Source organism: Bison bison, unplaced genomic scaffold (genome assembly GCF_000754665.1).
Source record: "Bison bison bison isolate TAMUID 2011002044 unplaced genomic scaffold, Bison_UMD1.0 scf7180017864258, whole genome shotgun sequence".
Lineage (NCBI taxonomy): Eukaryota > Metazoa > Chordata > Mammalia > Artiodactyla > Bovidae > Bison > Bison bison.
The window spans coordinates 740,165-756,251 of record NW_011494830.1 but is presented as its reverse complement, the minus strand read 5'-3'; the positions used below and the strand labels follow the sequence as shown (position 1 = coordinate 756,251).

General features: G+C 40.1%; 1 protein-coding gene across 3 annotated transcripts in view; it reads left to right on the top strand.

Annotated features, from left to right (window-relative positions):
- LOC104994372 (hydroxyacyl-coenzyme A dehydrogenase, mitochondrial-like) overlaps positions 1-1,501 on the top strand; it is a 1,959-nt gene extending 458 nt beyond the window's left edge. Inside the window, exon 2 of one of the 3 annotated variants that reach the window (XM_010847902.1) lies at positions 148-1,501. In XM_010847902.1, the coding sequence (XP_010846204.1) occupies positions 148-819 (672 nt within the window). In that variant the 3' untranslated portion in view covers positions 820-1,501. The remainder of the gene's footprint in view (positions 1-147) is intronic. The other 2 variants (XM_010847900.1, XM_010847901.1) reach the window with 2 other exon arrangements.
- The last annotated feature ends 14,586 nt before the right edge of the window (positions 1,502-16,087 follow it).

Sequence of the window (16,087 nt, the reverse complement as noted above, 5' to 3'; positions counted from 1 at the left end):
GGATTCCAGGGCGCGTTCAGGTTGTCTGGGGTGTCCTGCCCTGTCCTCGCCCTCCCGCTTGCCCCCTCTGCGGCACATTGACCATTTTCCAGCGAACCCAGTGACCACTCTCTTCTGCTTCCCCCACGGCATTAGGGCGCTGATGAGTTTGTGGCGAAGACCCTGAGCAGCATATCGACCAGCACGGATGCAGCATCTGTGGTCCACAGCACAGACTTGGTGGTGGAGGCCATCGTAGAGAATCTGCAGATGAAGAAAGAGCTGTTCAAGAGGCTGGACAAGTTTGCCGCCGAACACACAATCTTTGCCAGCAACACTTCCTCTTTGCAGATCACAAGCCTAGCCAATTCCACCACCAGACAGGACCGATTCGCCGGGCTCCATTTCTTCAACCCAGTGCCTTTGATGAAGCTTGTGGAGGTCATTAAAACACCAATGACCAGCCAGAAGACGTTTGAATCTCTGCTAGACTTCAGCAGAGCCCTGGGGAAGCATCCTGTTGCTTGCAAGGACACGCCTGGGTTTATCGTGAACCGTCTTCTGGTGCCGTACCTCATGGAAGCAGTCAGGCTGTGTGAGCGAGGTGAAGCATCCAAGGAGGACATCGACACGGCGATGAAGCTGGGCGCCGGCTACCCCATGGGTCCGTTTGAGCTTCTCGATTATGTTGGGCTGGATACTACGAAGTTCATCCTAGATGGTTGGCATGAAATGGACTCAAAGAACCCCCTGTTTCAGCCCTGCCCATCCCCGAATAAGCTGGTAGCGGAGAAAAAGTTTGGCAAGAAGTCTGGAGAAGGATTTTACAAATACAAGTGAGCAGCTTCCCTGGCTGGAGGACGAAGCCCCGTAAGCACATACCAGCAGCTCCCCAAGTGCCCGCGGGAATGGTCTTTGGTCAGATGTTCCCTCCCACAGCACGATCTGTTCGATGTACGTTTTGATTGTAATCTATCTGAATTAATCATTTACAAGAGTTAGAGTAATGGCAGATTCCTCTACTGAGAAGCTAATTCCCTTTCCCTTTTTCAGTCTGTTCATTTCTGTGTATCTTCTAAAAAGCTTTACACCCTTGGTGCCTTGGAGCAGACATTTCTTTTGAACCTGTTGTTTTCATGAAGAGTTGCCAGAACCTGAATTCGTTTACTTATAGCGAGAGCATCCTGTGTCCATTGTTAGCGCACGGCAAAGTCTCCAGCCACTGACACTGTGTTGTGTCTGTGGAGGCTGCGAGGCAGCACCTGCCTCTTGCCTTTACCGGGTTATCTCCTGCCTGCAGCCTCAAGCCTTACCCTCCTTTGGGCATGATGTCAGGTATCATGTCTTGATTCAACTCATCATTGAGATGTTGCTGCTGGATTAGTGGGAAGATCTCCAAGTGCAGGAAGATGTTTTGTTCAAATCCGAAATCTGAATGATTATTGTCTGTCTCTCTTTTTTTTCCCATGAGAAATCATTGCTGCAAATTGACTCTAATAAAATGCAGTTTTTTTAATCTGTGAAAAAAAAAAAAAAAAGAAGACTCACATGGCAGCAGAATAATTTCCCGGAGAGACAGACTTCTTTATTTGTTTGCTGCCCAGGAGAACAGCTTTATGAAACTGCTCCTCAGAGCAATTTTCCTTGCTTCAGGAAATCAGGTCATGGTCACAATCCGACAATGTGATCTTCTCATGGATTTTGGACTTTTCTTGCCGATGTTCCCATGTTGTGCATATAATTGAGAACTGACTAAAATATATACGTTTTCCTTTAGGGTAATCAATAGAAATAATGGCTGTTAAAAAAATTAAGTCACTCTCTCATTGAGGTTCAAAGAAATTTACTTTATAAAACTTTAGTGCATAGTATCAAATTCTTCAAAAAAAAAAAAAAAAAGAGTACAATACAGATTTTATCATTCCACTTTTACTTCTTCCTCAGCGTGTAACTTGTACACAATTCTGCTTGATACTCAAGGCTTCCAAGCCCAACCCAACATTTACTGTCAGCCTTAAATCCAACTTATTCCATATATATGCTATCTAGGGCTAAATTAGACTATAAATTATTTCCTGAATATTCACTATATATTCAATTCTTCATCTCTGTGGAAATCCTACTCATTTTTATAGGATGCAAACTCCTTTATGAAGTACTGACTGATGCCTTAAAATAGAGCTGATTTATTCTTTTATTTCTTATTACTTGGTGATTCTCTTGCAACAGATACCAAGTTTTACTTTTGCTGCTGATATTTCTATATTTGTCATTTGAAGCTCCTGGAGAGCCTGGAAAATAGCTTATCTTTCTGGAAGTAGGGTATATTGGGGAGTGGTAAATTGATGTGTTGTGTAAACTGGAATTAGATGTGATGTATGAGAGTCAGAAAATAAGAGCTTCAATTAGCAGAGAATTATTGGTATTTAAGAAAGACCATTTAAAGCCAACTCAATTTAAAAGAAGATTAAACTTTTATAATAAATTGTTAAAATATCTTACTGGCATTATATCTTGAGAAATGAAAATATGTTTTTTCTTATATTTAATTTATATCTGAATAACAAATCTATTCCAATTATTAAACTGAACAAAGAATTATTTAAGGAATGTTTTTTCCCAATATGATTTTCCTGACTAGCCTGTCATGTATTATTATTTCATTTGTAACTTTTGCAGATCATCATTTAGAGTATCACTTTACAAAATTATTCATTAGTTTTCCCAAAGCCTCTCTAGGTCCTTTGATATTCAGAATATTTCCTTTAAATTTCAAATTGTGTTACCATCCTTGTTGACCTTTCTTCAACTGATTAGTGTCTAGGCTTGCCGTTTTCTAATTTGGCAATGATGGTTCTTGTGATTCAAGAAATCTCCAGTGTCACTCTCATTAACTTCATGAAATTTTGCTTATTATACTAGAAATTCAACATCTTTTAAAAATACTTCATACTATATTTGTATTACAGACCAATACTCAATGAAAAATGGTCAGGCAAAAATGCTGAATTTAAGAACTGTTAAGTAGGCAGAATGTTTCAATTGAAAATAACCTTATAAATGATCTGTTTATTGTGTATACTTTTATGTTATTTCCCCACTATAGCTTTGGATAATGAATCATCTCTTGTGTACTTTTGAATTGACCTGCTTTCCTTCCTACTTCTTCCTTAGTGTTCTACCCAGGATCACTGAATATGATTTTGAAGTTCGTGTCTACAAAAGGTGCATCTGCGTGTGTGCTAAGTCGCTTCAGTCATGTCCAACTCTTTATGACCCTACGGACCATAGCCCACCAGGCTCCTCTGTCCATGGTATTCTCCAGGAAAGAATACTGGAGTGGCTTGTCATGCCCTCCTCCAGGGGATCTTCCCAGTCCAGGGATCAAAACCACATCTCTTATGTCTCCTGCATTGATAGATGGGTTCTTTACCACCAGAGCCACCTGTTTGTTGTTCAGTTGCTCAGTTGTGTCCAGCTCTTTGTGACCTCATGGACGGCAGCATATCAAGCTTCCCTGTCCTTCACTATTTCCTGGAGCTTGCTCAAACTTATGTCCATCGAGTCAGTGATGCCATCCAACCATCTCATCCTCTCATGCCCTCTTCTCCTCCTGCCTTCAATCTTTCCCAGCATCAGGGTCTTTTCCAGTGAGTCAGTTCTTTGCATCAGTGGCCAAAGTATTGGGGCTTCAGCTTCAGCATCAGTCTTTCCAATGAATATTCAGGACTGATTTCCTTTAGGATTGACTGATTCGATCTCTTTGCAGTCCAGGGGACTCTCGAGTCTTCTCCAACACCACAGTTCAAAAGCATCAGTTTTTGATGCTCAGCCTTCTTTATGGTCCAACTCTTACACCCACACACCATCTGGGAAGACCACAAAAGGTGGATAGCTGAGGGCAATCGCTTTTTCACTAAGTCCAGGATAAACTGCATCTCCTTGGAGAAGAGATACCTTTATCTTTGCACAAAGTTCATGTTCACTAGTGGCACGCCTTTTAAGAAAATGAACAGATACTCCACAAGTTAAAGCTGGCCTTGGTCCCATCATTCCTCTCTTGCTTGTTCCTCTTCAGCCATGCATGCCATCTTGCAGATTCTGCTGTACTCTATGCAAACTACCTCACCAGGGCCTTTGTACTTGCTCTTGTCTCTTCCATCTGATGTGCTCTTGATGAAAATGTGCACATGGTTCTCCAGCTCCATTTCTCGGGTCTTGGCTCAAGGAACACCTTTTCAGAAGGGCATGCTCTGGCCACTCTACCCCAAATATCATCATTCATTTTCTATCTCCTTTTCTTTTTTACTTTTCTTCTTCACATTGCTTACTTTTTTATTTTATGCATCAAGAGTATACTACATATTTGTGTATTTCTGTCTTGCAGCACTTAGAAGAGTAGTCAGTCAATATTGTTGAATAAATGATTTTCTAAACCATCAAATAACCTCAATTTCACCTTTGCAGGTTGGTGGAAAGGCAACTTATTGTTAAGAAACTATAGAGCCATATGATAGATTTATTTGTTCTTAGCAGGCTTAGCAGTGCAAACAAGTTTTTTGTTTGTTTGTTTAACAAAAATTTTGTTTTATTCAGAAATTACTCTGTGTATAAGGGAAATTTAGCCAATTGATTGGTCTTCCAACCAATGCAAGAGATTGTTAAGAGATACAGGCTCTATCCCTGGATTGGGAAGATTCCCTGGAGAAGGAAATGGAAACCTACTCCAGTATTCCTGCCAGGATAATCCCATGGATAGAGGAACCTGGTGGGCTATAGTTTATGGGGTTGCAAAGAGTCAGACCAGAGAAGGCAATGGCACCCCACTCCAGTACTCTTGCCTGGAAAATCCCATGGACGGAGGAGCCTGGTGGGCTGCAGTCCATGGGGTCGCTAAGAGTCGGACACGACTGAGCGACTTCACTTTCAGCTTTCACTTTCATGAATTGGAGAAGGAAATGGCAACCCACTCCAGTGTTCTTACCTGGAGAATCCCAGGGATGGGGGAGCCTGGTGGGCTGCCCTCTACGGGGTTGCACGGAGCTGGACACAACTGAAGAGACTTAGCAGCAGCAGCAGCAAAGAGTCAGGCACAATTGAAGTGATTTAGCATGTATATACAATCAGTTGATCACCATCTAATCCCAGGAAATTTTATACAGCTTCTTGCACCTAATAAGGATTTCTGGGTCATCTGCTCAAAGAAAGCTGGATGTTGCTTGAACTGAGATGAAACTCAGATCTGGTATCATTCACAGTGTGTGAAATTAAAAGCATTAGTCGCTCAGTTGTGTCCAACTCTTTGTGACCCTATGGTCTGTAGCCCATCAGGCCCCTCTGTCCATGGAATTCTCCAGGCATGAATACTGGAGTAGGTTGCCATTTCCTTCTCCAGGGGATCATCCAACCCAGGGATTGAACCTCAGTCTCCTGTGTCTCCTGCATTGGCAGGAGTATTCTTTACTGTTGAGCCACCAGGGAAGTCACATCATTCATACTGTATATAGCTCTATTTTGCCCATTGGTGGTGGTCTTTGATGACCAAGTAGCATTGTGCAGCAGTGGGAATCACAAAAGATCTGCTGATGTGGCAGGAAGCAGACTTTATACATGTTTGGTACTTCAGTGCTTAGTATTTCCTGGAAAACTGAATTAAGTCACTTAGAGATCAGCATTATTGTTTCAAAATTTTAAAAAATTAAATCATGAACAGATTAAAAGAATAGTTTAATAAGTACACGTATCTTCCCCTTCAGTTCAGTTCAGTCACTCAGTCATGTCTGACTCTTTGCCTTAGATGTTCTAATTTTTATCATTTTGCTGCACGTGCTTAAAAAGCTCTATCAATATATACATTTTCGTTTATACCCTTTTTGCTGAAATATTTGAAATTAAGTTGCAAATATACTGATATTTTACTCTAAATGCTTCAACTTGTACCTCACAATAGGACATCCTTTTACATGAACACAGTATCATGTTCATATATAAGAATAAGGATATCATTAGAGTCATATCTGAGATGCAGTTCTACTCAGATTTCTCCAGTTGTCCCACATTTCATTTGTAGTTGTGTGAATGTAGCTTTTATTTATTTATTTTATTATTTATTGTTATCTAATCAAGGATTCGGAGAAGGCAATGGCACCCCACTCCAGTAATCTTGCCTGGAAAATCCCATGGACGGAGGAGCCTGGTAGGCTGCAGTCCATGGGGTCGTTAAGAGTTGGACACGACTGAGTGACTTCACTTTCACTTTTCACTTTCCTGCACTGGAGAAGGAAATGGCAACCCACTCCAGTGTTCTTGCCTGGAGAATCCCAGGGACGGGGGAGCCTGGTGGGCTGCCGTCTATGGGGTCGCACAGAGTCAGACACGACTAAAGTGACTTAGCAGCAGCAATCAAGGATTACAATTTGCATTTAGTTGTTATGTCTCCTCAGTCTCTTTTAATCTATAACCATTCCTTTGCTTTTCCTTTCCTTTTCTTTTTTTTTTGTCTTTCAGAACTTGAAACGTTTGTCAAATCCAGGCCAGTTGTTTTATAAAGTATTCTACAATTTGGACTTCCTTGCTTTCTTATAACTAGTTTCCGGTTTAAGTATTTTTCACAAGAATACGTCATAGGTGCTAGTTTATATTTCCTGTTGCATCATATCAGAAGAAACAAAATGCTTATTTTTCCCGCCCATTACTTATGATGCTTGATTTAATCCCTTAGTTAAGATTCTATCACTATTATAAAAATACCTTTTTTTTCATAATCAAAAAGCAAACTTAGTGAAACTTTGAGAGTGTAGGAATCCTTTTACTCTGTTTTTTAGCATCATTTGATAATTCTTGCCTAAATCAATTCTTACACTGTCATTTGTAAAATGATGATTTTCTAATTTTATTATTCCTTCTCCATCTAATAGCTAGCATTCTTTTATTACATAGAGTTTTTCCTCCCTTCCTCCCCCATACATTTAATTGACTCTTCTTAAATGTAATATATTATAGTTTATTATTTTTTTTTAAAATGCTCCAATTGTCCCAGATTTGGCCAGTTGGATCTTTGAAGCTAGCCTCTATATTTTTGTCAGGTCTCCATCAATCACTGAGTACTTTTTTAAAGCTTTCTGACTCTACAAGAATATTTAGCAGTGCCAATGAAACTCTAGTTCCTTTATGTGGAGAATGGTATTCAGAAACCAAGATCTTGGCTCTAGACGAGCACATTGATGTTAGGGTAGCATGAGTAATTTTCACTTCTGTTGTGTACATTCTTCTGTTCCCGCTTGTTTAATTTTGGATTATATGCAATTAGAGCATTTTCTTCCTTTGTACTTTCTTCAGCTAAGTATTTAATTTCAAATGCTGGTACCTAAAATTCTCCAGGATTCCTAAGAATTGGCAGAGGGTGAGAATCCTCTGTCTTCATCTGACAGCATGAAAGCTTTAGACTTTCACACTTCGTTCAAATCTTTCTCAGTCACCTCTGTTTGTCTTTTATCTGATTTTTACAGATGTTCTGAAGTTCCCAAAATAAATAGAGATAATTAGTGAACCACAATATCTGGAAGATAAAGCAAGTGCTTACCTGTTTGCCTCGCCATCTGTTCCAATTTGGATTGGATAAATACATATTCAGTGGCCCCAAACAGCATGCAAGTCTCAAATACCCACTGTGGCTGGCTCCAGTTCTATCTGGTTGATTCTGATTATTTCATCACAACTGTTCAGATTTATAAACCCAGCAATTAAAAGAATGTGGACATGTTAATACCTAAGTAGTCCTTAACTACCATGCCTTAAAAAAAAAGTTTTACAAAACATTGTTTCACTGAAGGACTATTATTATTTTAATGGAACATGTTATACATGCACATTATTTTAAAAGGTTTTTTCCTTCCTTTCTGGATTTGTCACGCCTTCATTTACAAGTAGAAAATTAACTGTACTTTGTTTTTAATTGTTCCAAATATGATGATGGTGAAAAGAAACAATACAAATCCTAACTTTCCTACCAATGTTTGTATGTGAAGATTAAGAGTGTCTGTGACTAGTTCAGAGTGATAATTTCTATTGGCTCAAGTCCATTAACTGCAGGGAAAAACACCTGGCAAGGAGGTTGGTAGCAGCCCGTTCCTGTTAACCTTTCAGCCTTCACAATAAGTACCAGCAGGCACAGAGTCAGGGCCTCTAATCAACTGGCATTAAAGCTTCTGACAGCTAATAACTTTTTAAGGGTTTCCAGGACTAAGTAAAAGAAAATGTTCTGATTAATTAAAATCAAAGAATTTTCAAATTCCATAATCTTAGAACTGAATAACTTTTAGGCATATAAAGTAAAATAAGGATCAGTGCAGCTTCTCAGGAGACATTTTCTAGAAACAAAATAGATTTTCAGAGTATATTATTTTAGCCACTTTAATCCAGTTTAATTTTCAGCTGCTGTGCTCTGTTTTTAGTAAAAGGGAAAATAACTAAGAAATGGAAAACTTGAGAGTGTCAACTTTAGAAGTAAAGATTTAACTAGCTTCTTCTCACCTTTAAAATAATTTCTGCTAGTGAACTATAAAAGCTCTTTGTGCAAAGTTGCTTCAGTCGTGTCCTACTCTTTGCAACCCCTTGGACTAGCCTGCCAGACTCCTCTGTCCATGGGATTCTGCAGGCAAGAATATGGAGTGGGTTGCCATGCCCTCTTCTAGGGATTTTCCTGACCCAGGGATCAAACCTGGGAAGTCCATAGAGACCCTTTAATCCCCTATAAATATGGGAGATTAAATCTCAGTCCTGCACAGGAACCACTCTAAGAAAAATATTTAAAAGCTTGACCTATGCCCTTATTTTTGTCTTGCCCATAAGAAAATCAAACAATTTGCATGTGACCTATATCTATAAAGAGGACCTGCTCCGCAATGCTTGTATGGAAGCTAAGATGGACTTGAGGAGAAAGCCAAAGATGGAGGATCATTGAAACAGCTATCATCCTGCAAAAACTGAGTCAGAAGTCATCTTCTTTCTTGTGTCCAACAGCTGAGGCTCTAGTACTGGACACAACTCTATTTGAAGAAGGTATGGATAAAGATTGGGGCAGGGAGGCAGTTCATGTCATTGCTGGCTTAAGGTAAAGAGAGTTGAGAACCATATTTGCACCAGAGTGAGGTTTCTTGGAGGAAAGTCTCAGCTACCTGTGGGTACAGGAATGTTTTAAAAAAAATGTGACATAGACACTCATGGTCCAGCTCCTCTGGATGGAAGGAATTAATACTATTTTTAAGACTGGAAAGGCTCCTCAGACAATGAACAGAGACCTTTATTGAAAAACCTACCCCATCCTTTGCCTCTTGTGTGTCTTCTTCCTTCCTCATACTCATGAAGAGCATTTTATTTCCCATCATTGCCAGTCACCAAGCAATGCTGTGACCCCAGCTGGGTGCCTTACCATTTAACTCAATTCTGATATTATCTGCCTGGAGATAGCATCTGATTCTACAGACCAAAGGCCCAGTCTCATGAAACTGCTCCCCAATTCAGATGACAAGAGCAAACAGTAAGTCTCTAGGTTATCTACAACTTTTGTCCAACTTGGCTACAATTTAGGGGTTCCCATGACCTTCTCCCTCTTGGATTTGCCTTATTTGCTCAAGTGGCTCACAGAACTCAGGGAAAAACTTACTTATGTTTATCAGTTTGACAAAGCATATGCTAGAGGATGGGCTTCCCAGGTGGCACTGGTGGTAAAGAACCTGCCTGCCAATGCAGGAGATGCAAGATGTGGGTTTGATCCCTGGGCCAGAAAGATCTCCTGGAAAAGGTCATAACAACTTACTTCAGTATTCTTGCCTGGAGAATTTCATGTACAGAGGAGCCTCATGGGCTGCAGTCCATGGAGTTACAAAGAATCAGACATGACTGAAGCAACTTAGCACTCACCCACACATGGGAGAGGATACAGATGAACATCTAGATAAAGAGATACACAGGGTGAGGTCTGGAAAGGTCCTGAGATTCAGATCTTTTGTCCACGTCGAGTCGGGCCGCATCACTCTCCCAGTGTGGACATGCCAACTTGGAAGCTCTCTGAACCTTGTGCTATTTATTGGGATTTTATGGGGGCTTCCTCACTGAAGAATGACAAATCATCAACTTCATTTTTTCTTTCCCCTCTAGAGAACAGGATTGTGGCAGAGGGGGTAGGGGCTGAAAATACCACACATCTAAAACAGCTTGGTCTTTTTGGTGCCCAGCCGCTATCCAGGAGTCTTTAGGAGCCCACCCAGTGTTACCTCATTAGAACAAGAAATACTCCCAGTGTTCTTATCATTTAGGAATGATATGAATACATATATTTTATATTATTGATAAATATACATATTTTATATTACCTCGCAAGTACCCAATACAGTAAGGTAAAAACTTCACCGAGCTTCCAATCTAACTACCCAATGTTAAGGGGTCTGGAGAAGACAATATTTTTAGCTGTTTGCATGTAGGAGGTAAGATTCTGGGGAAACAAATTAAAGTAAGGCCCTACCTTCTTAGCATGGCAGGTTCTTTGAAATAAAAAAAATTTTTCAGGGATGCAAATATTTCTAGTGAGAAAAATATGGCAGGTTAATACTTTGAAATGTTAACCACAGTTCTTTATAGTTCATCGCCTTTTTTTCTAGAGCAGGCAGCTACAATATTCCACATTAACATTTCAGGAAATGGATATAACCAATATGAGAAATGAAGAGAGAAAAGAAGAAAAACTTTTGAAAGGACTTTTGAAAAGACTTTTGAAATTCCTTTTTAGGAGAAAGGCCTTTGGACTTTCCAAACCTCAAAGTTTGTTTGTTTGTTTGTTTTTAAATCAGACATTGGAATTAGAAGAAAACATGGTAGATGGAGTCAGTATTTTCTGAGCTTAGCAATTCAATAGAATCTCCTTGGACTGAGAAGAAATAATCAGATGATAAGCAAGGAAGTTCATATATGGCTGGCCTCTGTGTTCTGTTCCTCCACCCTTGCTCGAAAACTGGAAAGGCATAGACAGATCCCAAATCTCAGAGTAAGATTTGTTCCCTCTTTCCAACTGAGTACCCGAACAAGTCCCAAGATCCAGACCTCCTTCTTGTTCTCAGTGCTCTGTAGGGGCAAAAGGCAGACTGGGATGACATGTATAAGATGAGAGAGCCTGGAGCAGCCTCACAGAATTTCTCACAATCTACAGCAGCAAGGGAGGGCAGTTGGTTGTTTCCTCTGCCTCTGAGAGACTGTGCAAGTAACACAGAGTGAGAGAGTCAGACCTGGAGCATTCCTAAAGAAGAGTGCATGAGAAAACACAGAGGCAGCCTGCACTGGTCAGTGAGTGAGGATTGGATAGGAATATGCTCATCCCAGAGGATGTAGATAGCAAGAGCTCAAGAATGAGTAAGGACCAATAACTATTTCCTCATTACTTAGAATACTAAGAACTCTTGATTTATGACAAAAACTCCAGGAATAAAGGAAATGGTCTGAACTTAAGATATTATTTTTGTTTGATCAAATAGAGACCCAAAAAACAAAATTAAGTTGAAGTATAGAAAAATAAACAAATTTACACTTCTTGCCCACCTGAACTTTATGGAATGGGATCTATATCCATTATATTTTAAATTTAAGTTATTCATGTGTCAGCTTTATTACATTCTATTAGAATGTGAGTTCCTGAGTGAAAGTGGTTTACATCTCTTTCATCTTTCTGATTTCCAGGGATCTCAAAAATAAAAGGAAGTTTATATTTACTCAATGGTTTTGAATGGTTTAATCCAAAAATATTCCTAGTAGCAAATTTTCTTGGGTAACCAATCAATCATCCACTATTATCAAGCCTAATGCTCAGGTACTTTTATTATTTCGAAGAGTCTTCAGACATAATCAGCTATAGTTGAACATCAGCTAATCCAAAGACTTTGTGAAAGGGCAGCAAACCAGAAGATTCTAGAAACTTGAGTATATAGGTACCCAGTCTCAATATCTGATATCACTCTACTTCTTGAAGTACTGTCTTCTGTATTCTCTTGGCTTCTAATATACTCGACTCAACTCATCTAGCCTTATTCTTATCTTTGTGTACCTGTTTGCATGGATGTGGCTTCAGTTGTCTGATTCTTTGCAACCCTGTGAATTGTAGCCTGCCAAACTTCTAGGTCCATGGAATTTTCTAGGCAAGAATACTGTAGTGGGTTGCCATTTCCTACTCCAAGAAAATCTTCCTACTCCAGGGGATCTTCCTCACTCAGAGACTGAACCCACATCTCTTGCATCTCCTACATTGGCAGATGGGTTCTTTACCACTGTGCCACCTGGGAAGCCATCATTGTACACTCTTACTCAAGTTTTTGGGGAGTTTGTTTCTCCTTCATTGATCTTATTCAAACTCCAGGTTATAAATTCCATCTGGATAATGATGATTCACACATTTATATATCTGACTCATTTTTCTCTCCTGAGCTCCAACTGCCCCCTTGCCTCTGCATCTAGAAGTCTAATAGGCTTCTAAAATTTAACATGTCTAAAACTGAGCTCCTGATATACTCCCCCAAGCCAACTCCTTCAACAGTTTGTTGCCATCTCAGTAGATGGCAATCTTCTGTTTCCAGTTTCCTAATCCAAAAACCTGGTTTCATTCCCAACTACTCCTTTTTTTCTTGAACTTCACATCCAAGCTCACACAGAAATCTTCTTGGTTCTATCTTTAAATATACCCAGAACCTTACCATTCTTATCATGCCTACTGCTGTCACACAAGTCCAAGCCTCCATTGGCTCTTGTCTGGATGGTTGTAACAGCCTCCTAGCTGGCCCCTCTGTTTCTAACCTTGTCCCCCCACAGCCTATTATTAACATGGTGATCACAGTAATTATTTTAAATTTTAATCAGACTAGGTCACTTCTCTGCTCCAAATTTTTCCATGGCTAATTCAGAGTAATCCCCCGAATCCTATCTATAAGTCTTTCCAAGTGATCTGACCCCACAGGACCTCTCAGCCTTCATCACCTCCCTCTTAGGACCCAGTAACTCTGGCTGCCTTGCCCTTTCTCGAACATACCAGACATTTGTTCAAAACAAGTCCTCTGTGCTGCTGCTCTCACATTTGAGAATGTTTTTCCCTATTATATCATCATTGTTAGCTCCTTTACTTGCTTCATATTTTTATTCAGCAGTCATTTTTTTACTATGACTTCCTGGTCACTCTAAGATTTCAAAGCATAATCCTTACATCATAGGATCTTTCCCTGTTTTATTATAGTTTATTCTTAGAACACATCATTTATTCTCACATATATTTTACTTTGTTTATCTTTATTATCTGTCTCTTGCTTGACAATCTTTCTTTCCTTACAAGCCCTATAGTAGTACTTGGCATATGGTAAGTACTCAGTGAATATTTGTTGAATGATCATTTAGCAAATAAGTTGGTATTTACTAAACTCTTCCCAGATTCTTTTTTAGATTCATTAATTTGTGGCCATGTGAAAGAAATCCATCTTAGTAACAACATTTTTCAGCGTAGGTTTTACTCTGCTGCTGCTGCTGCTAAGTCTCTTCTGCTGCTAGAGTCACATAGTGTCCGACTCTATGCGACCCCAGAGATGGAAGCCCACCAGCCTCCCCCATCCCTGGGATTCTCCAGGCAAGAACACTGGAGTGAGTTGCCATTTCCTTCTCCAATGCATGAAAGTGAAAAGTAAAAGGGAAGTCGCTCAGTCGTGTCCGACTCTTAGAGACCCCATGGACTACAGCCTACCAGGCTTCTCCATCCATTGGATTTTCCGGGCAAGAGTGCTGGAGTGGGGTGCCATTGCCTTCTCTGGTTTTACTCTAGGTCATTACAAAACTCATTATTAAAATGTTTTGGTAAAACTAGTTTACATTTGATGAAATATTACTTTTCTCCTAGCAAATATGCTTTCTGACTACAATGCTATCTAGAAAAGACTCTTCTAGTAATTAACATAAAAGGTATTTTGCCTCACTGTAAATTGGTTCTTTATCCTAGGATGGTTTCTGGACTAAGTCTTAAAACAAGCATTATACTTTTAAATAAAATCTGTGTCTTTGTTGACAATCTTGTTTGCTTTCTTCTCTGCTTGTGTTGTGATTTTTTATTAGAATTTGCAACTTCCTCATTTCTCTTCATGGAAACCCTACATATTAAAGTTGTAATACTTTTAATACTTGTTAACATTACTTTCCCTATTAGTGAACTGATTTTTGTCTGCAAATTGTCCACTGTTTTGGCATCAGGGAAGGAGAGAAGGACAATGCTCTCTCTGAAAGGAAGAGCATATGAAATTGGGGCAAAGTGATAGAATTTTAATCTATTTCCAATGCTTTAAAGCCCCAGAGTGGTGAAGTCCACTGCATGTGTAAGCAGAAAAAATAAGAGCAGAAAGGCTATGACCTTGCTCAGCATTTGCTCCTTCAGTAGGAAACTCCAGGCTGCTTCGGCTAACATATATTCAATAGTAACTAGCTCAGCACGCAGGCTTCCCAGGTGGCAGTAATGCTAAAGAACCCACCTGCCGATACAGGAGACTTAAGAGGTGTGGGTTTGATTCCTGGGTTGGGAAGATCCCCTGGAGGAGGGCACGGCAACCCACTCCAGTATTCTTGCCTGGAGAACCCCATGGACAGAGGAGTTCAGCATAGTCAAAAGGGGTGGGTAGTTTGGTTTGGTGGAGAGAAGGATCTCAATGACACGTCCTGTATCCTCAAGTTTCAGAGGGTATAGATAGGGGTTTAAGGCATAACAAGAGAACTTAGTGTGGCAGGAGCAACCTAGCTCAAAGGATTAGATGAAAGGTGTGGCAATGACTCAGTGGTCTGCAGAATCATGGGGTAGGGGGAAGCTATGTCAGCTTGAAGGCTAAGTTGTTTTTGTTCTGTTGCTTTCCAACCCCATGAACTGCAGCACTCCAGGTTTCCCTGTCCTTCACCATCTCCCGGAGTTTGCTCAAATGGAGGACTGAGAGATCAGACAAAACTAAGAAATCTAGAATAATAGGGTACAGCCATAGAACAAAAAGTTTAGCTCTGGGAAGAGATCACCAGCTAACACTTTTGCCCTCAAGATTAGCTTGAGCATAGAGAATCTCTCTCTGTCAGTGCTGAAAGTCACCTAAGCTGCCCACACCCAGTATGCAATTACCAGGGGACAGCAAATTGTAGTCCTGAGGCCAACACTGCCTGCTGCCTGATTTTGAATGTCCTGTAAGCTAAGAATGGTTTTTACATTTCTAAGTGGTTGAAAAATAAACCAATATTTTATAATATGTGAATATTATATGAATATCAAATTTCACTTAAAGTATCCATAATTAAAGTGTGATTGGAATATAGACTTCCTGCTGCAAGGGCAGAGTTGAGTGGCTGCAGTAGAGGCTGTATGACTGATAATACTGTCTAGCTAATTACAAAAATATTTTGCCCATCTTTGCAATATGCTATCTTAGAAACTAGACTAAGAAGAAAGATAAATCTGAACTAAGCCATAACCTCAAAAAAGACTGAATTAACCCCAAAAAGGCAATTTAATTATTTAATCTACTAAGTTTAATTGGCACTTGTGGTAAAGAACCTGTCTGCCAATGCAGGAGACATAAGGGACTTGGGTTCAATCCCTGGGTCGGGAAGATCCCCTGGAGGAGGGCACAGCAACCCACTTTAGTACTTTTGCCTGGAGAATCTCAAGGACAGAGGAGCCTGGTGGGATATGGGGTCACAAAGAGTAGGATATGCCTGAAGTGACTTAGCATGCACACAAATTTAAGTAGAAAAAATTAGGATTATCAAGAAATTCCAGGTGATGCCAATTCTTACTAATAAATGGCTCAATAGGCATCCTCAGTTATGAAGTACATCAGAGAGAGGTGCCCTCACTGGACTGAATAGATTCTGTACAGATTTCCTTTAGACCATCAGTAGATCCTGTTCAATCTACTCACACCTTATGTGATGATACTTTATCAGATCAGATCAGTCACTCAGTCGTGTCTGATTCTTTGTGACCCCATGAATCGCAGCACCCCAGGCCTCCCTGTCCATCACCAACTCCTGGAGTTCACTGAGACTCACGTCCATCGAGTCA